This window comes from Zalophus californianus, chromosome 2 (genome assembly GCF_009762305.2).
Source record: "Zalophus californianus isolate mZalCal1 chromosome 2, mZalCal1.pri.v2, whole genome shotgun sequence".
NCBI classification, from domain to species: Eukaryota; Metazoa; Chordata; class Mammalia; order Carnivora; family Otariidae; genus Zalophus; species Zalophus californianus.
In genome coordinates, this window is record NC_045596.1 from 188352787 (window position 1) to 188369208 (window position 16422).

At 35.3% G+C, this 16422-nt stretch overlaps 1 protein-coding gene across 2 annotated transcripts in view; it reads right to left on the bottom strand.

Moving 5' to 3' along the window:
* Positions 1-16422, bottom strand: part of TRAPPC11 (trafficking protein particle complex 11) — a 46614-nt gene that overhangs the window by 21302 nt on the left and 8890 nt on the right. The window contains exons 6-19 of one of the 2 annotated variants that reach the window (XM_027599062.2): positions 15298-15397; positions 14887-14960; positions 13247-13343; positions 11502-11635; positions 10700-10847; positions 8170-8263; positions 7117-7196; positions 6928-7006; positions 6791-6845; positions 6300-6445; positions 5785-5846; positions 5549-5681; positions 4825-4955; positions 1335-1490 (exon numbers count right to left, since the gene is read on the bottom strand). In XM_027599062.2, coding sequence (XP_027454863.1) covers positions 1335-1490; positions 4825-4955; positions 5549-5681; positions 5785-5846; positions 6300-6445; positions 6791-6845; positions 6928-7006; positions 7117-7196; positions 8170-8263; positions 10700-10847; positions 11502-11635; positions 13247-13343; positions 14887-14960; positions 15298-15397 — 1489 coding nt within the window. The remainder of the gene's footprint in view (positions 1-1334; positions 1491-4824; positions 4956-5548; positions 5682-5784; positions 5847-6299; positions 6446-6790; positions 6846-6927; positions 7007-7116; positions 7197-8169; positions 8264-10699; positions 10848-11501; positions 11636-13246; positions 13344-14886; positions 14961-15297; positions 15398-16422) is intronic. The other variant, XM_027599063.2, reaches the window with a different exon arrangement.

Genomic DNA, 16422 nt, shown 5'->3' on the forward strand with positions numbered 1-16422 from the left:
CATACTTGTCACCATCCCCTTGCGACAAATGACATAGTGACTGCTGGCCTGCCGAGTCCCTCTAGAGACCCACAGGGTGATGAGGTCAGAACACCTGCTGGGGCAGCTGTCCTGGTCATCTATTAGCTGTGACACTGACTAGGTTCACCTTTAAACGGAGATAAGAACCTGATGTAACAGATGCTCAGTTAGTGGCTGCTGAGTGAAATACATCAATGGTTTGATGACCATTAGCATACTCATAACCTAATTCCTAATTCCAAACGTATTTTTCCTGAAGACATCTATAATATTATTAACTGAATAAATGTCCCTTTCAACTAAATCCATTAACAAATGTACTCAAAATAGTGTTATTAATTATGATTTCCATCTGGTAAGCTTTCTTAGGTACCTTGCAAAAATAAAATATGTAATTAGAGATTTAGTCAAAATCAAAGAATTTTTTTTTTAGTGAATAAGCAAAAAACTCTGGATTTTAGTTAATAATAAAATGGACAGGTTCACAGAAAGTGTTATGGGAATACTGGTAGTATTATGTTTCTTAGAAATGGTCCTAAGTTTAGATCAGCCAAATATCATCATGGTTTTCAAGCCATAGAAAACATGCACTTAATGAAAGCTTACTATGTATTAATCACTATTCCAAGCAATTTACATTAACTAACTGATTTAATCCTCATGAAACACTAAGAGGTAGGTACCATTATTATCCCCACTTTACAGATGAGTAAACTGAGGTACAAAGAGGTCAAGTAACTGGCCAGGGCCACACGCTAGTAAGCTGGAGAGGTGGATTTAGACCCATGTAGTTTGGTTCAGTTTATGCTCAATAAAAATAATATTTTCATCATATATTTCTAAAAGGCACTTTAATTATGAATATTAAAAGAATCCTTTAAAATATATATGGTCTTCATTTTTCTTTAAAAAAATGCGATCAGAAATGTTTAAACCTCAAAATGATATAGCTCTCTAGCCTGAATTATGTCATATTATACAAAATATAATTGCTACAGTACTTAATATATATATATTTTGTTTAAAAGTCTTTAACTGATTATGTAGTCATCAAAAATGAGGTTGGCCTTACGTACTACCAGGAAATGATGCCTAATATCCACTGGTAAGTGAAAAAAATCAATGATAGAATATTATGTATAGTATAGTCTCAAAAAAGGAAAACCCACCAAACCATGAATGATTGCCCTTGGGAAGTCCAAGTGGACGATGTTCATTTTTTACTCAATAAACTTGTGTACTATTTGAAATTTTTTCTGACATACACATACTTTTGTCACTTAAAGTATGTTTTAACAAATTTCGTAACTAACCTCAATTTTCTTTCCCACGTCTTCAGTTTTTGCAACAAATTTAAATAAAAACTTCCTTGTTTTACCAGGAACTAAGCACATCTTTCCCTGAGTCAAATTTTCTAAAACTTCACTTGCTTTGGTTGCTTCTTCGATTACACAGAACTGGTTATATTCCTGTAAAAGAGGTCAGAGCAAGGGTCACAGTTTATAAACATCAAATGTCATATGCTTTGCTGACACTGAACACCAAATGATTTGGAGTGAGGTAAGTTTGACTGCTCGAAAACTAAAGCCTCACGAAGGGTGATTAATGAGAAGTAGCTTATGCCCAATGGAAGCTAATCCTCTCCGAGCTACCACAAGGTAAAGAGACAGTTCACCGCGTACAAGCTGATTTCTGTAAACATTTACACATCCCTTTCATTTGGGAGGAATAAAGATTTATTCTTTGTTTCATTGGATGCTTCTGTCTATCATCCCCTTTTCTTAAAGAGCTTTCTTTTTACTTGGCTTCTGTGACGCCATAATATCATCCTTCTTGACTACTTCCTGTTTTTCCCTCAAAGGTCTTTTTTTTCTTCTTCTTGTCCCCTTAATTCAGAGGCTCCACAGGCTTCATTCCTTGGCTTTCAGTTCTTTTCCCTTTATGTTCATTTCATTGCAAAGTTTATTCATTTCTATAAATTCCACACCACTATGCTAATATTTCCCACATTAAAAACTAATTCTGTCCTATTTCCTTGGCTGAAAGTTTATATCCAAAATTGTCTAGGGGGGAGAATTCCACTACCACTCAAATTTAGCATGTCCCAAACTGGATGTACATCTACCGGCCCAGAAGGGCACATTACTTACAGATGAGTAAAGGGAGACATCCTTCCTGTGTACATCTAGACCATCACCATTCTCACCCACCCAAGAACTTTCCAAGAGTCGCCTTCTATCCTAGCAAATGAATTATCTTCACAGAAAATTCTTCTGAGTTTAATACTTTCCCTCTAATTTTCATTTCTATTCCATGCTTCTGAAACCTAAGTACTACTTTTTTTCTTATGATTTGTATCTTGGATTTCAAATAACACATATGCAGAATATAATCTAACTTTAAAAACTAATTGCTTTACATTTTATATTAACATTTTAAATTAGTTTTTAATTATAGAAGTTGTTAAGAAAAGAGGGGAGAAAGAAATGGGACAGTAGGATATTATAAGAAAAGTAAAAAAAGAATCTATTTATCCTCGAATTCCAGATTTAAAATATTTCCAAAAAAAATTTCATAGTTGAGCAAAAAAAAATTATCTGTCCTAGGAGAGCTTATAAAGAAAATAATTTACCAAAAAACCATACAGACAAAAGTGAAAGCACAGCTGTGACAAGTACTATGGAGGGTTATGGCTAGGAATACCCACAGGGTAGGCAGGGATGGTGTCCCTGCGGAAGTGAGGCTTTTAAGGGCATCACACACGAGAAGCAACTGTAAGAAGAGGGACGACCAATCCAAGAAGTAACATCACGTACAAAATCCCGTCATACTACTGAGTGATCTCACTTACATATGGAATCTATAACCCACAGAAACAGAGTAAAATGGTGGATGCCAAGGGGTGGGGAAAATGGGAGACGCTGAGCCAAGGGCACAAACCTGCAGTTACGAGACAAACAGGCTCTGGGGATCTAATGTGCAGCATGCAACTATAATTAATCAAACTGTATTATATACTCAAAAGTTGCTAAGAGACTTGTTCCCACCACAAAAAAAAAAAAGGTAATTATGTGAGGTGATGGATATTAAGGAACCTTACTGCGATCACCATTTTGCAAATTATGTATGTTTCAAATCATCATGTTGTAGGTACACTTAAACTATAAAATAAACAAATAGTTATTGGTGGGGGGAGGGAGGACGGTCCTTCATTCATCCTATCCCCCCCCTTCTTTATCTTCTACGACAAACACTCAGCAATCCAGACTTCTCTATTTGTAAATACCTCTCGTAGCCCTTTCTTTCCATTGCCACCACTACCATCCTAATGCAAATCCTCACACTTTAGTACTTGGGTTCACATAAAGAGGCTCCGGTTGGTTTCCAGAAGAGCATTTCTTTCATCCTATTTCATCACTGGAATAAAGTTTCTTAAATTCTAAATATCATGCTCTTGCTTTAAAACTCTCAAACTAATCAGAAGGAATCATCGGGTAATGGTTCAAAGCTGAATAAAACACAATGATCTGGTTCATTGAACCAATCCTATTCCAGGGTTATTTCTCAGTTGTGAAGAGTCAAAAAAAAAAACAAAAACAAAAACAAAAACAACAAAACAAAACAACTAAGATAAGTAAAGCTCTTTCTTTACCACCATCCAATAAATAGAACATGAATAAATGAATGGATAAATAAATCTTCAAATACTTCTCTTACTAGCCGATCCCTGCTGAACTCTTCAAGCTCCTTCAAGCCATGCGGGCTCATGTCGCACTGGCCTGGCTCACAGCCCCTCCGCTCTTGGGAGGCTGGGGGTCCCTGCTGCCCACAAACCCAGAATGTACACTCCTGCTTCCGTTGGGCGCTTCCTCTTGCCAAACATGTTCCTCCTCTCTCATCACTTTACGGTATCTTCATTTCCTCTTTATCCTTGAAACCTCCTCCCTTTTCTTTGGCATGCCTACTATAACTATATTTCTAGCCTATCATATAACTTATAGTCCTCACTACCTACTAGGGCAATTTGCGGGTCAGTCCTGGTCCCTGCCCCCAAAATGCTTCCATTTCAATGGGGCTGACATATGCTAAGTGCTTTGAGGTTCACCACGATGCTAAGAATATTTGCTGGTGAAATGCTTGCTGCTTAATAGCTCAATATACTTTCCGGGTGACCAGAAGATAATTATCTCTGAAATAAGCTTATAACTGAAATATCTGGAATGTAATCAAGTACTTGCCAACATTCTAATACGTTAAAGAAATGTACAGATGTATACAATCCCAGTTCTGCAGAAAGAAAAAGCCGCTTCTATGCGCATACACAAAAAACGTCTCAATTGTTCAGGAAGTTAATAGTGAAGACTTCCGGGGAATGAAATTGGAGGGCACACGCTTACTTTTCATTTTATATCCATCTATACCACTTCAATTTCTTTAACATCAAATATTTAACAGTTTTACAATAAAAAAGCTAATACCAATGTTAGAATGTAAAACAAACGATTCTGAAAATTAATTATATTTGATAGACCTCATTTGAAATTCAAGTTATATATTACAAAAAATAAAAGTTCCTACATTTCATAGGATGGAATAAAAACAAAACAGAGAGGGAAAAGTGTAAAACTTGAATGGCTAGTACAGAAGTTAATCCACTTATTTTCAAATAGACTTTACCAAAGTCCATCATTTGTTACTATGCAACCATTAAGACCTAGAATTCGCTAAGTTCATTTCATCTAATTTAATGCAAGCTACAGTAAGATATACACATGGTAAAAACACAATAAGAGGTACTGTTACCTGATTATTAAAGCTGACACAGAGCTTGGAAAACCGAATGGGATGTGGACAGTCAGCCTTCAGATAGATATCAAATCGCACAGGAACATCAACATGAAAACTTGGGGCGTGAAACTTGGCTTTGCATTGTACTAGAAATAAAACAGAGTCACACACTACAGGACCCTCAAGACACACACCCATGATTCTCTGATCCACACTCACTCTTCAGGAAGGAAACATCTACCCTGGATAGTCTTACTGAATTCTGCCCTTAAAGCATTTCAACACACATAAATGCAGCTCATTTTCAAAAAAAAAACAAAAACAAACAAATTTAAAGAAAGTATAACTTCAAAATCACCTTTCATTCTAAAAACACAGTTGCTCCTGAAACGTAACTAACATAGGAGTTTAAAGGGAAAAAAATCATTTTGTTTTTTTTAACTTATTTCAAAACACCTGCCTAGGCATTACAGAATAAGCTTTTTAAAGGACAGTCTTTTCAAGTGTATTTCAAATCACACTTAAACTACAAACGAACAAAGTAAATTTGAATACATAAGTTAAGGATTTAAAATTTTGAAAATATAAGTCAACGGGGAGAAAGAAAAAAAATCACTTTCATCTACAGGATGACATATTTTGAACATTCTTTGACTTTTATATTTATGGTTCCACGTGTTCATTTTGTAGCAAAAAGGATGATTCCTCTGAAATGACACTACAGGCGCTGGCTACCCACCGAATGGCACGAAGTCCTGCACCCCTATTGTGAAGACACCACTGCCGGCCAGGGAGACTCGGTCTGACCACAGCTTCTGAGCCGTTTTCACGGCTAAGACATCACAGTCGGGTTCCGGATCAGGACTCTCATTCTACACCAACACAGAGTACAATTCGTTCAGCTAGCGATAAAAATACACAGATACAGGTCTAGATATCCCCGGGGTGCCTTTTATAGAAAGAACTCCGACTTACCATCAGAACATTTATGAGGTTCTTTTCGATCCGAGATTTCTGGTCATCCTTCAGAGTTGAAGCTAACATGAAGGAAGTAGGAAAATAACTGTCACTGTAAGACGGGCCCGTAAGGCCACCACCCCCAAAGAAGGTATTAAAATACTACAGAATAAATACCTCTTCTAAGATGGCTAAGCACAATTCCAGACAACGTACAACAACACAGCTTCCTACGTGAGCCCCAATGCTCTAGATACTCGCATTTGAACTTGATGGGAAAAATCATTTCAGGACATATTTAAAAAAAAAAAAGAAAGGAAGGAAGGAAGAAGAATTTTGTTCTTCTCAACTATCATGACACCTCAACTATAGTAAGTTCCATGAAAGTATGAGTCCCTTCACTTGGCAAACCGATCTAAACAGGGTGAAAAGTATGGTCAAAGATTCGAGAATTATTCTTTCAGTTTTAAGAAGCTTAAAGACGCTACATAATTTTAAAGATTCAGGATTTTACTGGAAGAACACCAAGTTACCTCTTCCAAGGAGTTCTAGGGAGTAAGTAATGTAATCTTTTAATTGAGCCATGAGGTAGGAGCACTTCAGAGCTGTAGTCAATATGGACGTGAGCAGGGTCCACCATCCTTCACTCCGATAATCACACATCACATAATCCAGCAACCTGACAGAAGGCAAGATGTCATCAGACATGCTCAAACAGCTTCACAAGAAAGGCCTTGAAGACTTCTTGGAGGAGATAACATGCTTGACTCATTTTATATACACGTCAGAAACTCTTACTAAAATAGTTTAACAGGTAATTTCACGTTTAGCTAAATGTGGTTTCCTAAGACTTTGAGAATGATTGTACCAGCAGAGAGTACTTGAAAAAAATACCACAGAAATGGAGTTTCATAGAAATAGAAATAAGTATGGAAATAATAAATCCTTCAAAACACATTTCTGTTCTCATTTTGCTGTAAGGTAATCAGATTACTTATAAAAATAAATGGGGAACAGGACTCACTTCAAAGCTTTGGTATAATCCTTTGCATAATAATACTCCTCTCCCATTTGAACCACTGTAAAGGGAAAAAGATCTTATGTACATAATTCTGAATTATTCAAAGTGGCATGAAACTGTGGCATGTTATGAATACATACTTAGATGACTTTTCATTCTTGGACATTTATACTTCTTAAATTGTGCAACAGCATTGCTCAGAAGAGTTATTATTATTTCCTGTTAGAAGAGAGAAAGTGTGAAAGATTCCAATAAAAATAATCTCAGGTATTCCTTGAATACTGCAAAAAATAGTTTCTATTGGGGGAAAAAAACAACAACAAACTTACAGAGTGAACAACACTTCTCTCCTTCAGCTGAATGGCAAGAATTCCCACCTTCTCTTTTTCAGGATCAGAAAGATCAAAACCTGTGTAAGATAAGATGCAACCCATTTTAGATGGCTCATTTAACATAAATCCTTCACATGAACATTGGAAGTGTACACTCGTTGAATCCTTTACTTAAATAAAATGTATTTAAGATTCTTAAACATTCTAGAATTTTAAAGATTCTAGGAGACTGCTTTATTGGCATGGCAACTTCTCTGTGATCTCTGTTCTGAAGAGAACATTATTGAACTCAGCATTCTCTTGCGCAGTGGAATCAACCACCTGAAGAATAATACCAACATCATTCTCAACATAGAATATACTTTCTGGAGATTAAAGTAAATAATTTCTTAACAATTAAGGTTTGATTGCCACAGAAATTGCTGAAATTAAGTGTTTATCAAACCCAAAAACGATGTAGAGAAATTTCTAAGGTGATACAAGTTAATACTGCTTTAAAAGATCTAACATAGTAAATTGTCAAAGTTAACCAGAATTAAAATATTTAAATAGACCAAAGTGGTTTGTTAATTGTGTCATTTAAGACAAGAGGTGTACAAATGTTTTAATCACACTCACAAAAAGTTATTCTAAGATGTAGTGATACAAACAAAACATCCTAAAAACTAAAGAACTGAGGAATCTTTAAAAAGATGTCTAGTGGTGCCTGGGTGGTTCAGTCGTTAAGTGTCTGCCTTCGGCTCACGTCATGGTCCTGGGGTCCTAGGATCGAGCCCCACATCAGGCTCCCTGCTCCGCGAGAAGCCTGCTTCTCCCTCTCCCACTCCCCCTGCTTGAGTTCCCTCTCTGGCTGTCTCTCTCTGTCAAATAAATAAAATCATTTTTAAAAAATTTAAAATTAATGAATTAAAAAATAAAAAGATGTTTAAAAAAACACACATTTTTACCTCAACATAATTTGTTACAGCCTATGTAGCCAATGGAAAGACTGTGATAGCAATCTGTGCCTTCTGAGGTTGAGAGAAAAGGGAGGAGGGAAAAATTATTTACTTAGTATTCCTTGTCGCCATGATCTTTGTCCATAAAAGTCAAGAACGCCTGTTTGTGTTTCTAACGGATCAGGATTGGGGTATGTTACAGAAGCCTGTAAAATAAAACACAGCCCTAAATAAGAGTTTATGAACCTATCACAAACCAATTCACCTTCAAACTTTGACAGAATAAAAATATTTTCCTAAATACAAATACTAAACATATGTCCAGATATCAGTTGTGAATATTTTAACGTACATTAAATTTTCACAAACATGAAAAAAAATGTTCCATTTAATACCTAGGCAGTTTCATAAGAATTAAATTAATCAACCCGATTCTGACAAATGATTTCATATTAACTAACTCCTTAATTTTCTTTTCATCTTTTGCTATAACAAACCAGTAAAAATTTTGACAATTATGTTTGATGTTTATTCCAAATGTATAAGTGCTTTTTGTGCAAATGAAAATAATGTGATAAGGAGTTTTAAAAAGAAGACACTATTTTCCTTCTTTATCACTTGTGTATTAAGTCCTGGTATTGGTTTGGGAGGGATATTTTTGGCACCAGAATTTATAAATTCACACTGCTTTATTTTTCTTCCTTGTAATTTTTTCCCTCTGAAACCAAAATATAATGCAAGTACATTGCTGAGAAATACAGAAAACATCCAAAAGGAAAAGGACAAAAATCTAAATCACCTATAAATCTATTACCACTATTAACAGTGTATACATTAGGGCGCCTGGGTGGCTCAGTTGGTTAAGCGACTGCCTTGGGCTCAGGTCATGATCCTGGAGTCCTGGGATCGAGTCCCACATCAGGCTCCCTGCTCAGCAGGGAGTCTGCTTCTCCCTCTGACCCTCTTCCCTCTCATGCTCTCGATCTCTCATTCTCTCTCTCTCAAATAAATAAATAAATAAATAATCTTTAAAAAAAAAACAGTGTATACATTAGGCTTCCAGATTTTGTACGCAAATATTTGTTACCAATCGGAATAATTTTTCAAACTGCTTTTTTCATTTAAATATATTCTGTAAATTTCACATCATTAAATATTCTTCTAAAACATTATTTGTCATGGCTGCCGGCTGTCCCACATTTTAACAAATTCCCCATGTTGTTCATCGTGTTATTTATTTTTTACTTTACGATTAATAAGTCTGCCCAAAGAACTTTATAAGTAAATCTTAGTACTTCTCTCTTAGGTTCTCTTATCTGCCTGAGACTTTCTGAAGATAGGGTCCAAAGAGATGCATGATTTTGAGGCTTCTCAAATTATTATTTGACAGAAATATTATTCTACACTCCAACTAAGGGTATTTGTTAATCCCATTTCCTTATATTCTTATGAAACATAGTTTTATTTTATTTATTTATATTTTTAAAAGATTTTATTTATTTATTTGAGAGAGAGAGAGAGAGAGATAAAGAGCACGAGAGGGAAGAGGGTCAGAGGGAGAAGCAGACTCCCCACTGAGCAGGGAGCCCGATGTGGGACTCGATCCTGGGACTCCAGGATCATGACTTGAGCCCAAGGCAGTTGCTTAACCAACTGAGCCACCCAGGCGCCCGAAACATAGTTTTAATCACCTTTTAAAATACTGTGCTCAACTGGGTGTTATGAACAAACAATGAATCATGGAACACTACATCAAAAACTAATGATGTAATACATGGTGATTAACATAACAATAAAAAATTTAAAAAAATACTGTGCTCAAATTTTAATATGCTTAATTTTTAAATATAAAACATGCAATGAAGTTATAAATCATACACAAGTAACGTGGTAGAAAACAGTGTAGTTATATCATGATTTAAGGAAAAAAAAAATCCAACATTTTAAGTACTAACATGCAAACTGTTTTTGGAACCGTTTTTCAAGTAGCACTGTTGATAATGTTCACCTGTCTTCAGAGAAGAAAACTGCAGATTTTAAAGGAAAATAAACTGATAGAACTGTACAAATGTAAATGTATTTATACATCTACCTACCACGTTCTTTAAATTTTAAAGGTGCTTATGGAGAAACTGGTATCTAACTATAATCACCCACAAGGAAGGCAAAATGAAATGTCAAGTTAAGAAACTGCAATTAACATTATGCTTCGAACAGATTCTTAAGAATTTTCCACAGAGGAAAACCCCAGGAAGAAAAAGAAGTCCGAAGTTATCCTCTCTCGTGGGTCAAAAGAAAGCATATTCCTCCAAAGTCCTTCAAACTCCTATGGCAGTGATCAACAGGAGTTACAGCATGGCTCAGACTAAACTGTGACTTTTATTTTAAAGTAATTTGCCCTTGTCTTATTGCCAATCATAAGTCAGTTCTTCACAGAAAAACTTCTGCTTAATCCACAGGTGGAAATGGAGTACTCAGACTAAAACCGAAAATAACCGTGACTCCTGAAAATATAGAAGATAAAAACTGATTCTATTCAAAGGCTTGGAAAAAAATTATGAGCATCAATTAGTCTTATCTTCTTTTGGGAGAAGATTAATACACTTCCTAAGCACCAGATAATACTGGAGTCGGTAACTTACTTCATGGTTACAGAGGGTTTTTGCAAGCTGCTTCCGCTCCTGGGCATAGTATGCTGCCTGCTGGTAATAGAAACCAGGATTCTGAGTTTGAATAGCTGTCAACCCTAACTTAATAGCTTCATCAAATAAATCTCCAAAGGCCTGGAATCTTAAAGAAAAAAAAAAAATCAAGAAATAAAAAAAGGATGAAAAAGAAAAAGGAAAGAAAAAGAAGCTTACGTCTAATAACTATTCATCCTGGAAACATAACCTCAGCAGACTGTGTTAAAATAATGCTACTGATGAACTGTAAATTGTTGGGTTTCTTGGTAAATACTACACACACTAATTACGGGTTACAGATAACTTCTACATTGAAGTCGACTCTTCTGTACTGACAAAGCGTTACAAATATACCATCAAAGTATGTCAACACAGTTCCCACCACTCAAATACAACCATGTTTCTGGAAACAATTTCATTTTAGAATTTTTAAACATCAGTCTTGAATAGCCAGTACCATGCCAGCAGGGATTTTTTGTTCCCGGCTAATTCTCAGAACCTAGGCACATGGAGGAAACTCCATAAATACATGCTGAATAAAAGAGATGGTACCATGAATTAAGTGATTTCCATTAAGGAACTCTATGAATCAATATCTAACATTGCTGGAAACACACCCTATGCTAGCTAGATCTCTAAAATGCCTACTTACTGACAAAAAGCTTAGCTCAATTGAGAACCAAAGTCCATGCTAATTCCACTCCTCCAAACCCCAAGTACTTAAAGAACAAAAATTCTAAAAGTATAATTTAAAACATACTGTTTAGACATCCATGCAGCATGCTCAAAAGACAACTCTGCACTTCCGATTTTTTTCTTACACAAGTCAATGTGTTTTCGGAACTGAGCAATTGCATCCAATGGGGTGTTGTGCTGAAAACACAGCCTACAGATCTGCAAAATGTAAAATCAACCCCAAAATAAAGAAGAAAATAGAGTCAAAAGGCATATTCATTTAAAAATATGTAAAATGTGAGACTAACTTTAAAAAGACTATGACATTTCCTCTCTTAAATTCTTGGTAAGGGAACGGATTTTCTCTATTATAATGGCTATGCTAAAATCAGCGGTTATATCCCCTGGATAAAGGAAATAAATTTATCCACATCTGTACTGAGTCTACTGTATACCTTAGAAAAGCTTATTCAAAGTATAGAATAGAATAAAAAAATTATACCCAATGAAGAACATAAGGATGGACGAAAATAAAATACTACTTCCTCTAGGACAGATAAACATTGTTTTAGAATTGGCAGAAAGCTAAAGATTTTCTGTACCACCATTACAGCATAGTGGCCTCCATATCATTCTTGAAAACTTTTTATCTGGAATGCTATCTCAAAACAGTAATCATCTATATCTATGTAAGTAAAAGGAAAAACAGAAGAAACGAAGCCTAAATTTGTATCCACATGCTTATCATCAGTTTTATATTTTAGGTACAAGGAATACATGAAAAGTTAAGTCTCTCATTCATCTCTGTCCCTCAGCCATCCAATTTCCTGTTCCAGAGGCAACCAGCTCCCAGCATGTTCCATGATACAGTCTATGCACGGACAAGTATATGAGCATTTATAGATCAACTATACTTTTTAAACAGAGAGCATCACACTAAATACGCTGTTTTGTACCTTACTTTTTCACCTAATATTCCATATCAATAAGTAGAGCTGTCTCATTCTTAATGGTTGTAGAATATTCCATTGTCTGGAGTTATACTTTATATTAACCAGTCACTTATGGCTGGGTTGTTTCCAATTCTCTCCTATTACAAGATGCAACAAATATCCATACATATGTGATTTGCAAGTCTTGGCACATATATGAGATAAATTTCCTGAAATGGAATTGCTAGATCAAAGGGAACACCCACTCTAAATGTATACAGTCATCACAGAAATACCCTCTACAGACGTTGTACCTATTAACGTTGACACAGTGAATCCCAGCGTCTACGTGCCCTCAGGCCGCCATCCCAGTGCCAGCCATCTTTAAAAGATGAGTGTGGAAAGATTAAAAGCAAAACAAAAAGACCCACCTGCCTTCTGGGGGCATCTATTTCTACCATGTACAATCTTCAAATGCTTAACTAACAGGGATGAAAGTTTTCTCTCAGGTGATCAGCTACACATTTTGCATGATGGTGCCATTAAACCAAGGAAGGCCTACATACTTCCGATTTGTTGCATCTTATAAAATTCAGTAATACAAGTAGCTTTCTTCTCACTCTCTCCTGCTCCCACTTAAAAACAGAAGGCCCTCCTAAAGGAGTTTTACAAAAGTAAAACTGCTCTAAGAGAGAAGTCTGAGACCCGTGAACTCAAAACCAAGCATTACAATTAGGCTGCTAAGAACCAGGGTGCTATTTGAAATAAGGGATATAAAAGAGGAGAACATAATTAATCAAATATTTTTCAGAGCAAGTAACTAACTTTGGTTTTCAATTTCAAAAAGATAATCTAATATTCAAAAACGAGTTTCCTTTATTTGAAGTAGAACCATTACCTTGTAGTTTATAAATCCTGCCATAGTCTTTATTTCCAGAATATTAGTTTCATGGGCTCGCAACTCATGTACAAGATTATAGGCGGTCCTGTAATTCCTAATATAAACATGTGGAACGTGGTTAATTATTAATTTCAAGAAAATCTTCCCCAGAACAAATTACTAGAAATAAGAGACAATATTTACTCAACATTTCTTAGCACTCAACAGCTCAGGAATAACTTACACATTTCGATCTCTGATTTCCTGAGAAATGATCTATTGATTAATAATATGTGGGAGGAATCAATGATGTTTCACTGAGAACAGAACCATCACACGTACATTGTTCTGTGGCTAACATCTGTCGATAACAGACAGAAAATAAGTTGAAAATGGAAGTGGACAATTGTCCAGAATTACGTTAAAAAGTTAGCATTCTGTCAAAAAAAAAAAACAACTTTTTTAAAAGCACCATTACGAGCTTCTCCAACAAACAGAAATTGTATTAGCGAAGAAGGTGCTATCAAGACTGAGCACCGGTCAACGGCTTTTAAGCCCAAGTATCCCTGCAAGTTCAGAGGACACTGCTGATCTCCAGCATGGGCTGGAGACGGGGGAGTGGGGTGGGAAAGGAGAGCCTGCTAGGAGGAGGCCTACCCTGAGGAGGGAAGGCAATGAGGAAATCTCAGTCTCCTCCAAAGATAACTCCTTGCTCCCAACTTCCTCAGGTAAAATTTTTCTTTCCAGAATTATTTTTGAGCAGAACTAGAAGTGAAGGTTTTTAACTAATACCATGGGTAAGGAATGAACTACGTTAAAGCCAGTTATAATCACATGGAGTCGCTGAGATTTAGAGAACATAATCTGGTGTTCACCACCTCCACAATAGCAAAAAAGGAAGATGTTTCTGCAATATTCCTCTGAACAATAGATTTATTTATTTTTTCTTATTTTTCTGCCCTGTACACTTAGCCTCTCTTCAGTTTTAGGAAAGAAAGCTGTTTTTTTATCTCTATCTTATACTGCACTGTCAATCTTCAAAAAATTGAGTGACAGCTAGAAAAAAATGTTTAATTAAATTGTGCTCTTAAGTAAAAGGAAAGGAATAAAATGCATCATCACTGCCAACACATATACTACTAACTCTTCAAAGCTTCTAAGCAGAGCCTTCGTATTAAAAATGAGGCTGAGCGGTATTATAAACTTAAATTTTTTTAATTAAAAATAAAATCATAATTGAATTAAATAAATGCTTTATGCAGATTAAGAAATTCATACCATTAGACAAGATAATGTTTAATATATACTTAACTGTGGAAATCAGTCAACACAAAAATTTCACTGAATATACAAATAGTCAACAGGATGAGAAGAATTTTAATATGTTTCCTGAGATCATGAAATTTAATTAAATTAGACCAGAAAACTTTATGATACTATGAAATTTACTTCTGATAATAAAATGAAAAATTTTTCTAAATCTCAAAAATATTATATTCCACTCATCCCTAAACAAATTAAATATTACATACCTGAATCTAACCAACATAAGCATTTTAAAATTGAAGTTTGGTTGAGAGTCCCAGAAGTTGCCATTAATACGTTACTATTAACATAAAGGTAAGAAAAATTTAGTCTGACAACTGTTAAAAACTTACTTCAGAGCATTTTGTGTATCTTGTTTCAATTCACTGAAGAAAGCTATTTTGAACTGATGTCTAACAAATAAAAGCTGAAAAAAAGAATAGAAAAAAGTTATTATTACACACATTCTCTTAAAATGTAAAAATTACGATAACATTAAGAGGAGACATCAAAGTACGAAGGAAAGTACTCAAAATTAAAGACCAAGAATTATTCCAACAAGCATTGTTAAGGAAGCTAAAAAATCTGTAAGAACTTTAAGGGCAAAAAGTAGAAAGACAAACTAGTTTTTAAAAAGCTTAAAAAAAAACTTTAAAAACATCAAAGCATTACAAATATTTAATAATCTCTTTCAAAATAATCAATGATAATAATCTGCTCTTAGAATGCTTCTATTATTTCCTTCTTTAGGAAAAATAATTTACCTGGTGTGTTGTTTTATTCAAAAATTCTTTATGAGATTTCACTCTTCTAATCTCAGTGTAGTAATAAGTCTGTGCATGTTCATAAAAGGCATTTTCTAATCTGTTTAAAAAAAAAAATCAACATTCAAACACTAGAGTTATTTTAAACCAAACTGTTCTCAAGAATCACCTTTATAAGACCTGAAAGTGAAATCCTGACAGAGATGATATCTAGCTTACTTCATGGTAAAGACAAAAAGTAAAGCAAAATATACTAAATTTCTAAATAAAAAATGTACTAGATAAGACCCCAAAAGCCATTTCGACTTATTTACAGTCTAAGAAATAACTAATAAAAATAACTTTTTTGTAATTTGTAGACATTAGGTGTTCTCTAAGATTACTTCCACCCCTTTCATTTTATAAGAAGTATAAAAGAAAAAGATTTCCAATATTCACTTAATTTGACTATTTTTTGTGCTATTAATATTTAAGGTGAGAGGATAAGAAAGCTAATGGAAAAAGCACCAAAAATAAGAACTGGCAAATGAGCTCCCTTCAGCTCAGGTCATGATCCCAGGATCCTGGGATTGAGCCCCGTGTCTGGCTCCCTGCTGAGCAGGGAGTCTGCTTCTCCCTCTCCCACCCGTGCCCCCCGACCCCCGCCGCCAGCTTGTGCTCTCTATCAAGGAAATAAATAAAATCTTTTTAAAAAAAAAATACTGGCAAGTGAGAGGAAAGTAGCAATTACAGGATTCAAATCCCGCTTCACTCCCTAACTTTGAGATAACATAGGAACAAAGAAAATTAACCACAGATAGATAGACAAATCAAAGTTCCTTTTGTGAAAATAAGTATGTATTACAAATATCTGCCTGGGGCATGAAAGAAAGCTAAATTCATAGTTAGATAAGGCTGGACTTCAAGGTTTTTCCTCCTCAGAATAAAACAGAATTTTGAAACTATACTCAAAGAGTTTAGACATATCTAAGGAAATGCTAAGAAAAAAAATGGAGGGGCGCCTGGGTGGCTCAGTCGTTAAGCGTCTGCCTTTGGCTCAGGTCATGATCCCAGGTTCCTGGGATCGAGCCCCGCATCGGGCTCCCTGCTCCGCGGGGAAGCCTGCTTCTCCCTCTCCCACTCCCC